The 14,929-nt window shown below is 36.2% G+C and overlaps 1 protein-coding gene across 1 annotated transcript in view; it reads right to left on the bottom strand.

Annotated features, from left to right (window-relative positions):
- RTTN (rotatin) overlaps positions 1-13,286 on the bottom strand; it is an 80,418-nt gene extending 67,132 nt beyond the window's left edge. The window contains exons 1-9 of the mRNA XM_066328368.1: positions 13,017-13,286; positions 12,171-12,358; positions 10,690-10,885; positions 8,921-9,010; positions 7,672-7,750; positions 6,367-6,481; positions 5,703-5,853; positions 4,623-4,788; positions 1,904-2,085 (exon numbers count right to left, since the gene is read on the bottom strand). Of these exons, the coding sequence (XP_066184465.1) occupies positions 1,904-2,085; positions 4,623-4,788; positions 5,703-5,853; positions 6,367-6,481; positions 7,672-7,750; positions 8,921-9,010; positions 10,690-10,885; positions 12,171-12,358; positions 13,017-13,047 (1,198 nt within the window). The 5' untranslated portion in view covers positions 13,048-13,286. The remainder of the gene's footprint in view (positions 1-1,903; positions 2,086-4,622; positions 4,789-5,702; positions 5,854-6,366; positions 6,482-7,671; positions 7,751-8,920; positions 9,011-10,689; positions 10,886-12,170; positions 12,359-13,016) is intronic.
- Positions 13,287-14,929: the final 1,643 nt, after the last annotated feature.

The following is a 14,929-nucleotide window of genomic DNA, read 5'->3' as shown; positions in this document are numbered from 1 at the left end:
ATCTTTTAACTAAGATAAAAATTCTGTATCCTTCAAAATCCTCAAAACAAAACTTGTTTAAAAAAGATAAAGCTCTACTTGTTTGTTATAATTAAACATTTTTAATTAATTTCTTGTGTATTTTTCTATCTCTTGTAAATTTTACACACTGCAGAAACCTTGTTGATATACTCGAGGAAAAAAAAAATATCTCTGTGACTAGATATGTAGTGATAATGACCACAGCTTCTGCAATTTGCAGCTTCAGTGATCTGCTTTGGGTGAGAAATGACAGAGAATGGCACAAGTCCTTTTTGAAAGCTTGGTTTTACATATCTCACAGATGTTCTGTTTTCCAGTGATTTTAGGCTAATTTAACTTAATAAATTTCTCCATTTAAACAAAAAACAAAACAAACAAACAAAACAAAACAAAAAACCCCAAAACAACCCACATAAAACTAAAATGAGCCCACACAACTACTGATTTCTGCAATGACTTCACTCACAAGGCAGGTCAGCACAAAGGAAGAAAAATTTCAACAAACATCTCCACAAGGAACAGAATTTAAGCTTAACTAAAATACACATCATATTGCAAAATAAAAGGCAGAAAATTTTACAATAAGCCTATTGCTTTTTCCTTTACTCAGTAATTTAAACATCTAGAAAAAAATCTACGATATACCATCTAAGTTGATAATACTGTTCATAAAAATGCTTGTTGATTTTACTAAAGATAGCAATCCAAAACATAACCACATGAGAAACTGTGTATTACTGTCTAACAATATCACACTGTCTCACAGTGTGCCTTCAGATCAGAGGCTTTCAGATCAACAGGAACAGGATAAAAATATTAGTTTCCTTACAATCTGTGTCTCATTACTGCACAGTGGAAGAATGAAGAAGTATCATTAAGGAGAGTTTAAAAAGTATAAAAAAACCTAAGGAGAAGATAAACAAAGACAGGTCCACTTGAAAGAAAGAACCTTGAAAGGTAGAAAAACTGTCTTTTAACTCTGCAGATTTGAAGTGACAGGAGACAGAAATAAAGAGATATAAAATAAATTTTCTGCAACTTTATGTTATAAATAAAAGATGCTAGAAGTAATGAATGTGCTTGTGACTAATTAATATTTAAATACCACTATTCTGAAAGGGAAAAACAAAACTTTAATTCATTTTAGTTGATTTATAACAAAAAAAAGAATTGTTTTCATACACATTTCATAGAATTTTTATAAGTTGAAGCCTCTAACTTTTACTATCCTAGTCACAGACAGATGCACATTTCCAGCTCCTGTATTTGAAACTCGGACCACATTTATCAATACCTGTTTTGAATTACATTACGTTTTACAGCTAAATACCATTTTAGACAACCTAGGAGTTAAAAGATTGTCCTCCAAAAGGACTTTGCAATTTAGAACCTCTATAAATTAAAATCTGCAATCAGACTATCATTACTGATGTTCCTGAAACCGTTTGTTACTGCATTTGTAAGAAAAAAAACAAGCCTTCACCAGAATTTTTGTTTATTATTCTTTGAACAGGAGAAAACCTCTATGCTTAAACAGATCCTTTGGAGAACACCTTTGGTTAAGAGTAGTTATTTTTTCATCTTCCCGAATGACATTTTATCCTGCCACACCGTTTTCCCACCATACACTCACTTCCTGCCACTGCCGGTAAAAGCACTTAAGACTTCTGCAGCAATTCTTGAAATCAATCAGAAGATTCAAGCTTTGTGACCTGAACAAAGTCTCTAGAAAAGATCTGTTGTAACTAGTCACAGTACATGAGTAATCATCTGTGCCTTATCTATTTGAGGTACTCACCTCATTGAGCAACTTCTTAAGGGTACTTTGTATGAAGGATGGGAAAGATTTGTAGGTTAAATACTTAACTCAAAACCTTCTCACCTGTTCTTAGAAGAGGTATTGCATTTTCCAAGATGGAAACACAGAACTGAGGAAGGCTAAGCTGCTTCATCTGTAATTCCAAAGTGTCCTCATTTTCAGTATCTGGTAGGTCAATATGTCCTACGTCAAATGGGGAATGCAGAGAGATTCTGGAGTTTGCATTTGCTTGAGTACTGTTTCCACTTAAAGCAAAAAGCAAACAAAAATTAAAAAAAAAAAAAAAAAAAAAAAAAAAAAAAAAAAGACATAGTTAACTCTTGCAAAGAGAAAACACATATGTACAGATGTTAAAAACAGAATCAAGTATTTTCATGACTCCTGCCTTAAGCATATCCCTCCTGCCATCCCAATCTTTCTCTGCTATCTACCAGTATTGCAGGAAGAGGGGCATTTTGTTTAGTTGTCTTTTTAAATGTCAGAACAGGTAGCATAACAATGCCTCATGTCTTGGCAATGAACTTCAAAATCACTTAGCACTGTGTACTGGAAGAAATATACATGCAACGAATACAATATTGCATGAGAAATACCAGTTGATTTGAAATTCTTTTTTTAATGAACAAAATCTATCAGTTACCTGAAGCAAGACCACTTATTAAATGAAATTTCAACCTGAATTATACTTACTGTATTAAAACCGTTCTATACAGCTAGCCACAAGAATCCTTAGATGGAAAATTAAGAAGCATGAGCTATACTTACTACTAAAACTACCTTTTCCACTGTAAAACAGGAAGTATTCCCTTGTCCAAGAAAGTCTTAAGTGTAATCAAGTATATATTACTAAGTAAAAAGAGTGCTATTAAATTATAGACATTTAAATTATTGAATGTTCTAGCTATGATATATGAATATATTATTAAATATAGTATATATGGTTCATATATTATGAGCAATATATAATTCATAACTGTATTAGTCTTCAACTGTTTTCAATAATAATCTAATTCCACTGTCAGCATTATAATTAATAAAAATCAGAACATATTTTTAAAGTTTTCTTATCTCAAACAATGTTTAGCAATCTTGATTTGTTTTAAAAACCCGTATGACTTAAAACTGGGTTTTGACTGGTTCCCTTTTTTATTATTAAATAAGCTGAAGAAACTGAATTGTGGCATGACTGTGTTACGTTCTACTGTCTAATTAAATGTAAAATATGCCTATAAGAATTTAAATCCCAACTGATTAGGAAGTCAATAGAAAACTACAAACAAAATAGAAGAGTTCACCAATATGTAGTTGGGGTTTGGCTGCACTTACCAGAGGAAAAGGAAGGAGATGTATCACAATCATAAAAACAATTCAGAAGAGGAAAGGTTAAGTTTCCAGGCAGAATTTGAAACAGACAAACAGATAGATTGAAGAGTCTCAAGATTAAAGAAGAAGGAAAAGAAGAGTTACATATAGAATAGCAATAAACAAATTTACATTACAATTATGTAGAAAAAGACAAGATTCACTAAAAGCAGCTCTTCCTTATCAAAATCAAAAATGTCAGAGCAACACTACTGTCATTTCTCTTAATCATATCTTCTATTCCACATCATATCATTCTTTATGGTACCTCTGGACTAAATTATGTTTTTGTAAGAAATGAAATTTGTAGGCAGTGAGCAGGTCTACTGCAGCACATAGGATGCGAAAAGATAAAGGTGTGCAGTCATGAACAGCTGATCAAATGACCCTATTATCACTCCCTGGGTTCTAGAAGTCACTGCCTGAACTGGTACTTATTCTTATGCAGCTTTCATTTCTAGAGTGACAGCCCAGCCATCACTCTCCCTTGCACAATATACACCAGCTGCCATTAAGCTGTTAACTGTTCAGCTTCGGAAAATGGCCAGGGCCTAGAAGGCATGAAGCCTGGAATTCATTGACAGTGCTATATTAGCTCCATAATAAAAATTAATGTATTAGACTTAAATAAAAATAACTTCTTCATATGACTATCAAGATGCATTTACAATTGAGCTATTCTCATCATGTTCTATTTAAATACACTGAGGAGGTATTTAAATACCTCAATCACTAAGCCCATACATCACAGAGACTCAAAAGAATTACCAATAAGCACACACAGAGATTTACAAGGACTTTTAAAATCCCACATACTAGAAGACACTGGTACTTGAACAGCAGCTTTAAGTCTTTAAGTTGTGTCAAGACCAGCAACAACACCACACACAAAAACTCTATTTTGAGGGTATACAGACAATTTATAACTCCATATAAGAGTCAAGTATTTACATGTTATAAAAATGAAATTTGTTGTCACATTTAACAACAAATTTTAAAGACTTCAATAGAAATCTTTACGCAGCATAGCATTTTTGACAATACTGTATACTGTTACCTATGGGATGGCCATTCCACTTAAAAGAACTTATGAGGTCATCTGCTGAAAAAAAGAAAAATCCCTGACTTTCCAGCAATAGACTGAATAAATGTTTTTCTGTGTCTTACAAACACATGCATAAGCAATAACAATTGATAGGAAGAGACTTTGTTTAAAATGGTGGTTGGGTACAAAATATGATGATAATTTTATGTATTCTGAACACGACTTTAAAGAATGGTTTAATTCATAAACATGACTTGAATCCTCACAAGTTACCAAAACGGTTGCATCAATGCACACACTGACAAGAAGCTGACAGTATAATCCTGTATTAGAATGTTTTTAACCAAAGTGTGAGTTATTTCCTGCTTCATTCACCTAGAAGACACTGCATCCCAATCTTGACCGTCTCCTCTAGGACGCTGAACTGTCCGTCCAATCACAGAGGGCCGAGGACTGCTACTGCCAGGGGATGGATTCTGGGAACGAGCAGCACCTCTTGCTTCTTGACAGTAAGACATAGAGGAATTCTGGGAAGCTGTGCCTTTATGTAACATAAAGAATATATTTTCCCTTAGAAGTATCCATTATTCTGAAAGATACTTCATAGTAAACACTAGAAGTAATTAAGGTAGGATATGGAAAAATAAACCACATAAAATGCTAATGACCTAGAACAACTGAGCACTGACAAGCAGCAGAGTCTGGAAACCAAATTCCAAGGCAAAAACCACTGAAGATTCCAGCTGCATCATAAATATTGAGTTTTAAAAATAGAAACATAGTTTCTGGGCAAGGCTACTGGACTTGTTGATATTATAACTGAATTAGCAGCCAGTACCATATTAAGACACTAAATATAGTGGGAATCTTATGAAGAAAACCAGACTACCAATTTGCAGAAACAAAGTTTTGATTCAATTCAGACAACAAAATGGAAACAAAAAGACCATTATAAGGGATGTACACAATTAAAGCTACAACATTTAAGCATTAAGAACATTGTGAAGCAGCCCTCATGACCGCAAAATTCAAAACAATGATTAAACTATTTTTAGCCATCAGCATTAAAAAAAAAAAGCTCACATAGCTCGTGAAATTACTAACTACATTGTTAAGTACTAATAGCTTGAAAGTTTTTCTGAAACTTTACCCACTTCTATTTCACAGATTTAATTTAGTTTTAGTTACAAGTCCCTCCGCTGCTGACATAAAAACAATTGGATACTGGGAGAAGTTGATTAATTTGGCATCACAGGAAAGTAAAACTGAGAAACTACTTTAAAATTATGCAAGTACTCAAAATTTTTTAATTAACATTAGTAGTACTGAACTTCAGCAAAACAATTTCACAAGATTACACTTGCCATAAGGTTCTGGGTTTGGTTTTTTTCTGTCATTTTAGACAACTTTATCTGCAGCAAAACAACAATATCTCAAATACCTAAAAATACCTACCTTGCTCTGAAGAAGAAAAGCTTGGATCTCTATGGAAGTTAAGCCGTCTTCTCAGGAAGATGCAGAGCTGTTGCAAGCATGATACAGCCTGCAAAGCCAACTGATGTCTTCCATCTCCTCCAAAAGCCAGGTTTAGAAGAGACAAAAGGCTCTGCAAAGACAAAAACATCAACATCAAGACTTGAACATTAATCACCTTCATGAACAACTATGCCAGCAGGTCTTACACTAAATATAGTACAAAAACGTTTCCAAGTGTTTTTCAAAATCACAGCAAAGAATAAATAGGCTCAACTACTGGTGTATGACTGAATGCAAGACTATCAAGCCTACAGAAGCTAACTATCACATTATATTTCCAAACAAGTCACTACTTTGATTTTGGGAGCCCATTAGAGGGTGTGCAGACAACACCCACACAAACTTATCTTACCCAGAAGAAACAAAGTAGTACTTCATTACTGATTAGCAATATACATTGTTACAAGCAAAAAAGCTTTAAAACCACAATATATAGTTAATGTCCCTTTCCTATGCACCTGGAGTTAGCATAAAGGTACTTCTGTTTAACTATTTTGTGTAAAAACAAATATAATCATTTGCATCAATTCATCCTTGGCAAAACTTACACCAATCAAACTTTAAACTTTTTGTGAATTCTTACCTGTACGATCTTTGGCCTTTGAAGGAAGATCTCTGCAGGAAAATCTTGCATAATCACATCCTGAAGAAGCTCACATGTACTCCAAATTAAACTTTGGTTGTTACTTCTCAAAGAGCTACAAGTTCATATTTAAATAGGTATTAAAATGAAAAGAAAACCAACCAGTAATTATTAGCCTGAATAAGTCTTTACAAGGAAGTTATAACACTGAAGAATCTAAAGGGAAAAATCCCTGTAATTCTATTGCAATTTCATTTTTTCAGTTGAATTATTCTTAGCTATATGAATCCTATATACAATAAAGAACAAGCTCAATTCCCACAAGTATAATTTGCTTCCAAAAAGAGAAACAACTTTATTGATTCTGAATTTGAAATTAAAATAAGAACTACTGGAAATTCCCTGTGAAGCTAGTGATTATCTCAGTGGTACACAGCAAGTAATATAACTCATACCAGTAAGAAAGTTCCTTTTATTACTAAGGTTCATGTATAACTTAAAAGCAGTTGCAGTACATAAGTGGGAAATTCCATAAAGAGAGAAATTTATTAGCTATTCTTTAAGACGAATATTAGTAAACCATAAGAATCTTTAGGATAGTCCACTTTTTTCAATTGTTTCAGAAACCACTATAAAAAATCAAATCTTTCCAGTGTTACAAATCTGTGTTCCTTTTCTATACTCCAGTATAAAGGAAATTAAATATTAAACCGGTTTTCCAGCTTCAGAGACCTTTCAAAAGGAAAAAACAAACACACACAAAAAGCCCCTATGCTAGACATTTATCAGAGCTCTGTGACAACTCATAAGGCATCCCAGCTACAGAACTCTCCCCTAGGGCAGAGTTCAAACACTTTTTCTAAATTAAAGAAAAAAAAAAATTCACTGCAGAAACAGTTGGAATAACTCAATGCCTGGATAAGGCCCTGTACCTAAACTTATTGGTCTAAACTTAGTTAAACTATTACTGAAAGTAGAGATTTCCTACCAGCTGGTCACGGGGGCAAAAAATGATTTTTATTCCAGCTTGTTCTATTATTAGCTGAAAGAAATCTTTGATCTACTTAAGACATTTAAAACACAGACTGAAGTGTCATTAACAAAAGACACAAAGACACTGATTTAAACACAAAAACTGGAGAGTGACTGTCCATCTTCAGCCCAGTTTTTACGATCCTTTATCAAAAATTAGCTCATTGGCTTATTTACAGGAACAAGCTCATGATGCCGAAGGATAGAAACTTACAGCCACTATTCCTAAAAAAGAAAAACCACAAGGAAACTGTAATGTTTCTGTTACTGCACCTTTCATTTGATGAAAGAACATGTCTATCTGTTGAAGTCAGAGTTAGCCAAGGAAATGTGGAAAATTTCAAGCATTTCACTGCAAAAAAAACCAGAGCAGATGTCATGAAATATATTTTATAGAAATATTATATTGTATACATCTAAGGCAAAGGAAAAAACTTATAAACAATACACTATCATATACAGAAATATATTTTAGCAAATATAGGCTTGCACAAACTCAAGTGCTTTTAATGAGAATAATTTTAAATACCAAAACATCACTAATGTCATACCAAATCCAAATGAAATATGTTTCTTAAAGAAAGCTTTAGCAAAGAACGAACACAGCAGTCATGGAAGAATACTCAATCTGCCACATCATGCTTTCAATCAAATTATAATTTTTATCTGCTACAAAAGAATATTTTATCCATTAGCATGATCTCTAAAAATGGAAAATTCAACTCATAATTTTACTCTTAATGAAGTAGAAATTAATGTTCTTACAAAATTATCACACATAATAACTTTGTAATGAAAATAACTCCAAAGCTATTTTTAACTTAAAAATTTGTAATCATTATTGTACAATTCCTAAGATAGATGATAGGCTACTAAAAAATCAACTGGTGATTTACCTACAGTAACTGCAAAGTCTTATATTTTAAAACCTAAATTTCAGCATCATACTGTATTTTAAATAAGATACTCTCCTGTGAACTGCTACTGGTATACAGGTACAGGCAAAGACTTCCCAAAGTATTATTGATCTGTGCTTGTCTATGAAACACTTCATATCATTTGACAACCAAAGCACAACACTGGTTTTCATTTAAATACAAAGCAAAGATTCCCCTAGCACCAAAACTAGTTTTCTGAAAAGTAGAAAGGGACTTAAAGTACTTCAGACTAAGTCTTGTTGAAATAAAAGGTATTTAATCCTTTAAGAAATGTCTGATTACGAAACACAGATCATCCTGAAAACACTGGAAATTTAAATAATTTTTTAAAATTGCAGTAATTTCTAATGTACTTTAGATATTCCAAAAAGTTACACTATTTACTAGAAAAGGGAAGTATCTATTAAGATGAATGTCATTTTTATAAGCATTATAATTGTAGCTTCTGCAGTGTTAGATTTCACAGAATAACAAAAGGAAAAAGGAGATCCAATTTTGCTATCCACATTTGTAATGGAATTCCATCTAAATTACAACTCGAAGCTCTTGCTGTAATTAACATATTCTTCTATAACTACACATACCAGCTGTTCTTTTGGGAAATATTTCTAACTGTGGCAGATGACTTCTACTTTGACAAAAATATCCAGTGAATAATTCCTCTTGAGGCAGAACTAAAATAATAAAAAAAAGGGGGTAAGTTTAAAGAATGTTCGTGTACAAAAGAGGAAAAACTCAACATATTTTCATGCTTTTCATTAACTTCCACCCTCTTGCCCTTGAGTTTTAAATCAGTTTCCTTAATAGGTTAAAATAGTCTCAGATGATCAGAAAAATGGAGTAAAAGGAGCATGTCAATGTTTATTTTTTATAATCAGATCCTGCAACTGTAAAGGATGCATTTTCTCTATTTTTTTTACAGTAACTTGCATACCATATAAACAATAGCAAAAACAATTACACAAAATGTATTGCCTGATGAAGGACTGGCAGCCAAATAAATGGTGTTCCTTTAATCTACCCCTGTAGTAATAAAATTAACTTTTAAAAACAATTGCTTAAAATCTTTTTCTACCAAACTGCTGTCTTCTTAGGTCACCTGAGAAGTTGCCCTCTTGGATCTATGTATACTGCTACATGTCATTCATATGCAAAGTGTATAAAAATATACACAAGAAATGTTAACACTAAAAGCAATCTCTCCAGATCATAATATTTAGTTCAAAGGATCAAACTGGATAATGCCAAGTTATTAGTTCACAATACTTTCTACTAACAGAAGTTGAAACAAAAAGAAAAATTCAACACTCCTGTTATGAAGCATTAGGATTATTCCATCTAGGCATGAATACAATTTACAGTACAAATAACTTCAACTTTTAGAAAGATGTAATGTAAGAATGCACATGTAGAAGACTATTGTCCTCCACAGAGAAGAAACATTAGGTAAAATGAAAGAAACATTACGCCCCTATGTAGGCATAGGAAGGAAAAAAAAATAATCACCTGGTACATAGTTCTTAGTGAACTAAATCTCCAAGCATTAGACACGTTGCAGAAAACACCAAAAATTACTTTAATCTCTGTGACTGCACAGTATGAGTGACAGAGGTGTGGTCGTTACTGCTACATGCACTGTGTAACAGCAGTGTCTTTCCCACACTAAGCAGGAGGTAATGCATTATGATATGTAATTTTCTCCTCTAAACTCCATTCTAAATTTTTTAAGGCAGAAGAGGAGAACCAAATGGGTTAGATTACATCAGGAGGAAATGTAAATCATAGTAACAGATAATGAGCTAGGTAACAGATGCAAGCAATAGCACTTCACACATAATGTGACATTTTAAAGAAAATTTATGTATTTTTCCATGACAAATGCTTACCCAATACTAAGTAGATAGTGCATACAATCCCTGTAGTTTCAAAAATCATTCTATTAGGATCAACTATTGCCTTTCTCTCTTTTTCTTTTTTTTTTTCTTGTAGGATTTTAATTGCTTTCCAAGCTAAAGCCTACTATATGAAGAACAGCAGCAAAACATACTGGCAAAATTAGAGATTTATTCGAAGTTGGTACACACTTGCTGCCATAAAGCTGTCCTTGGAAGTTGTGTCATGCTCTTTGTACATTACAGAAAACAGATATTACACATTGAGGAAATGGACAGGGAATTCCATTACAGGAATGGCACCAGGTGATTTAGATAAGGTCGCACTGTCTCTGGCAGAATCTGATTAGCACACACTTCACTGATCTCTCAGGAATAATTCACCTGAAAACATCAGCTTCTCATAGCCTTTTCATTTGCTTTAATATAAAATAAATTACAGTTCAAAATATGTAATTTACCTGGTTGATCTACTGAAGGCTGAGACTGAGCTTGATAACATACTGAAGAACTAGAAGGGAGTTCAGAAGGAAGAAAGAATAGTCCATCCACAATCCCATCAATTATGGCCTGCAGGTTTGGATCCACATCAGAGCGAAGCTGAGAGAAGAACTCCACTGCACCAATTCCAATCATTTTCTGGGCAGCAAGTGGATGCTACATTAAGACAAATAACTGAAAAAGTTAGTTTGCACAGTCTTAAGGTTGCTGGATGAGGGCAGGGAACAGAGAGCAGCAGGGGGAAGATGGAAAGGAATTTAAATTCTTAAATTATATTTTGCCTTTATTGGTTTAGAGCACTGTGCTGAGGTAGAGTTAATTTTCTTCCCAGTGGCTGGCACAGGGATGTGTTTTGGATTTGTGCTGAACATAAGGTTCATAATAAAGAGATATTTTTGTTACTGCTAAGCAGGGCTTACCACAGAACCAAAGGCTTTTCTGCTTTCCTGGCAAGGGATCTGGGAGTACATGGGAGGCTGGGAGGAGACAGCCATGACAGGTAACCTCAACTGACCAGAGGGATATTCCCACCACAGAATAACAAAAAGGCCTGGGTTGGAAGCAACCTTAAAGATTATCTAGTTCCAACATCATGCTCAGCCTATAAAGGAGGTGAAATGAAAAGGAAGCGGGAGACATTGGAGTGATGGCATTTGTCTTCTCAAGTCACCATTACACATAAAGGTGCTGTGCTCTCCTGGAGATGGCTGAACACCTGCCTGCTCATGGGAAGCGGTGAATTAATACCTCATTTTGCTTTGCTCGTGCATGCAACTTTTGCTTTCCTTATGAAACTGCCTTTGTCTCAAGCCATGAGTCTTCTCCCTTTTACCAATCACGCTCTCTCCCCAGTCCCACTGTGGGGTGTGAGTGAGCGGCCATGTGGGGCTTGGCTGCTGGTTGAGGTTAAACCATGACATCCATCTGTCAATATTAACTTTTTAACTCTTTCATAAGTATGCATTTTTTAAAAACTTTTTTAAAAGTATGCTTTTTAACTCTGCATAGTTGCAGTTTAGTGATCTAAACATAAGAATGTAAAAATCTGACCTATCTAAACTGTCTGTAACATTTTCTCAAATTAGCTGCACCAATATCGAAACGTTTACTTTCTAGGAACAATGCAAATGCTTAGCTGCAAATCATGGTGCAAGTTAAAAATTACACACTAAATGAGAAACTGAAGAAGCAGAGAAACTAAAGTAGAAACTCAGAAAAAAATATTTTTCTCAGCTATCTCTGACCCATTTGAAGTCACTGAAATTGTTTTAATTTCTGTCTACACACAGTGGCTTTATTATTCCTGTCTTTGTAAAACAATCTGAAAATCTCATTACATGGAGCTATAAAGTCAAGAAACATGCAGGTTTATTTAGCTTCCACATTCTAAAAACATTCCACATTCTACAGTTTAAAAAATATGAATGTTACTATGTCATACCTTGATCAAACTGTTCACAAAATTTAATACTTCCTCTTTTATTGGTACAACTGGGAAATTGAACCACTCCAAAAGGTTACGAAAAAGCGCTTTTTCGTGGACCAGGTCAGCATAGGAAATCAAGTTGTGGTCTAGTTTAAACAGAATAGTCTTCAAAGATCGCTCTCTTATCTCCGTCAGTTCATGACCTGCCCAAAAAAGGGGGATTAAGAAACCCATAAATTAATTGGCACAACTTTCTTCTTATTTGGAAAAACACGATACTGTCACACATCCATCGCAAAAAAAAAAAAAAAAAAAAAAAAAAAAAAAAAAAAAAAAAAAAAAAAAAAAAAAAAAAAAAAAGCCAGCTTATAAGCTGCCAGCATTATGCCTATCAGGAAGACAAATATGATTACATTCACCAGCAACAACCTAATCAAGTGTTTTTGCATGATTATAAAGCGGTGAGCCATTATAAGATATACTGATACAATACAATACAGTGCCAATGCGCCTCTACTGATATAACCTGGTGCCGGAACCTCTACCAGAGTATGCTGCGGGTACGGGAAGCTGCCTCGGACTCACCAACCGGACAAAAAGCTACCCAAGCCCACTGAATAGAAAGGCACCGCGTCTGAAGGGGAAGCCTTTGGCGTTTCCCTATGGAATCTCCCCTGGGGAGCGCCGCGCCCCCTCCACAACTGCCGCGGGGAGCGGAGCGAAGAGCAGCAGGCAGAAGAGCAGCAGGCAGAAGAGCGGCGCGGGCGACGGCGGCTGGGCAGGGACGGCCGGGCGCCCGCAGAGCACCGCTGGGCCGCAGGCTGCCCCTGCCCACGGCCGAGGGAAAGGAGCCATCATTACCCAGCTTCCTGACGAGCGCCGACAGCTCCATCGCGCCGCTCCGCCCGCCCGCATTCAACCGCCGCGCGGACCCGCCGCCCGCCCGGCCGGAGGCGCCCGCGGAGCACCTCGGGAAATGTAGTCCTCTCGCTTCCGCCCGGGCCCGCCGCTCGGCGCTGCGTGCAAAGCACGCCGGGAACTCTCAACGCCCCGCGGCGCAGCGGCGGGAGCACAGAGAACTACAGTTCCCATGAGGCCCCGCGCCGGGCGCTCCGCCCCCGCCCGAGGGAGCCAGGCCCGCGGGCCGGGGTGGCGGCAGGGCCGCCCAAAACACGGAGTGTCTGCAGCTACCTGCGGGGAGGGTGCGGCCGGGAGGGGACCGCCTCCCCTCTCAGCTAGTGAACCGGCGACAGGATGAGAGGACAGAGCCTTAAACTACGCCGTGGATGATTTGTTCATCCCAGTACGGAAGGGAGACTACTAGAAAGATGGCGAGGGACTTTTTGCAAGGGCGTGTAGTGACCGGACAAGGGAGAATGACTTCAAACTGAAAGATGATGGATTTAGATTAAGTGTTAGGAAGAAATTCTTTACTGTGGAGATGGTGAGACCCTGGAACAGGTTGCCCAGAGATGTGGGTGTCCCGTCCCTGGAAGTGTTCAAGGACAGATTGTATTTGAGGGACCTGTTCTAGTAGAAGGTGCCCTGCCCATAGCAGTGAGGTTGGAAATAGATGATACTTAAGGTCCCTTCCAACGCAAACCATTGTACGATTTTACGATTTACATGTATAGTAATAACGGAGTGTTTGCTGATGTCACTTTGATGTGTCTGACAGCACTCTGGAAATAGCTCCTGCTGACTCAGAAGCAAAGCGATGAGGGGGTGAAGTAGGAGGTGAATCATTAGAGGGTTTGGGTTTTCTTTTTTATGTCACCTAGACTCTAGGACTACATTGCTTTGTCTGTAATGCAAGGCGACTTCACAAGGGAGTTTCTTAAGCACGTACTAATGATGCATGGTACATTGTTGGTCATCTGATCTGAGGGCTAACCTGATTTTTGAAAATTTGTGCTTGCCATCATAATTGGAAAAAATAAATTGATGATAGGTGGACAAATGATAGACATTGTGTGTTTATGCTTGTGAAATTTTTTGCACATAACTGCAGGTGTAAAAAGAAGATGGCCTTATAATAGTCGGATGTGGAGGGAGTTATGCCATGTATTGCATGAGAAACTACATTATTATCAGCACCCAACAAAAATGTAAAGGTCAGTGCAGCACATGCAAATGCTTTCCAAAGGATATATGTCACTGCCTCCTGAGTTTATGGCTAATTGTTTCTCTACATGGGCACCATCACTGCTACTCTTTCACAGTAAACTCATATTAATATCCTCTGCTCTATCAAAATTTTACTAAATTCTTAATTGCAATTCAAAGCCGTCTGTCATTTTGCAGGACAGCATTTCTATCTGTAGAACAATATAACGAAGATACTTTATTAAGCTAATTATAAATATACTGTGATTGCTGCAGCAAGGGTTTGTTTAGCACAGGAGGCTGAACTCACATGGATCTATCAGTGCTTTTTCAAGAGCAATTACAAGAGAAACATCACTTACTGAGTAAAAATTCCTTTTAGCTGTGCACTATATGCTCATTCAATGAAATATGAAGAACTCTAACCAGATGTACATTGGGCTACTCACATTTCCTCAAATAGGACTGGTGGGAACTTTATGTGACCCCATGTGATACTTGTGATAATAATAAAGTGGATTCGTATCTCATTTCTGCAGCAAGTAGAAGGAATTAAGGAAGCAGGCATTTCCCAAAATAAAACCATAACTTCAGCAGGAGGAGCTACATCATTCAGCTCTATAGGAGTGTTCAGTCTGGGTCCTTCTCACCTCTTTAAATATGGTCAA

This window comes from Sylvia atricapilla, chromosome 1 (assembly GCF_009819655.1).
Source record: "Sylvia atricapilla isolate bSylAtr1 chromosome 1, bSylAtr1.pri, whole genome shotgun sequence".
NCBI lineage: Eukaryota > Metazoa > Chordata > Aves > Passeriformes > Sylviidae > Sylvia > Sylvia atricapilla.
Note: the sequence above shows the minus strand (reverse complement) of the source record. Positions and strands in the feature narration are given on the sequence as shown.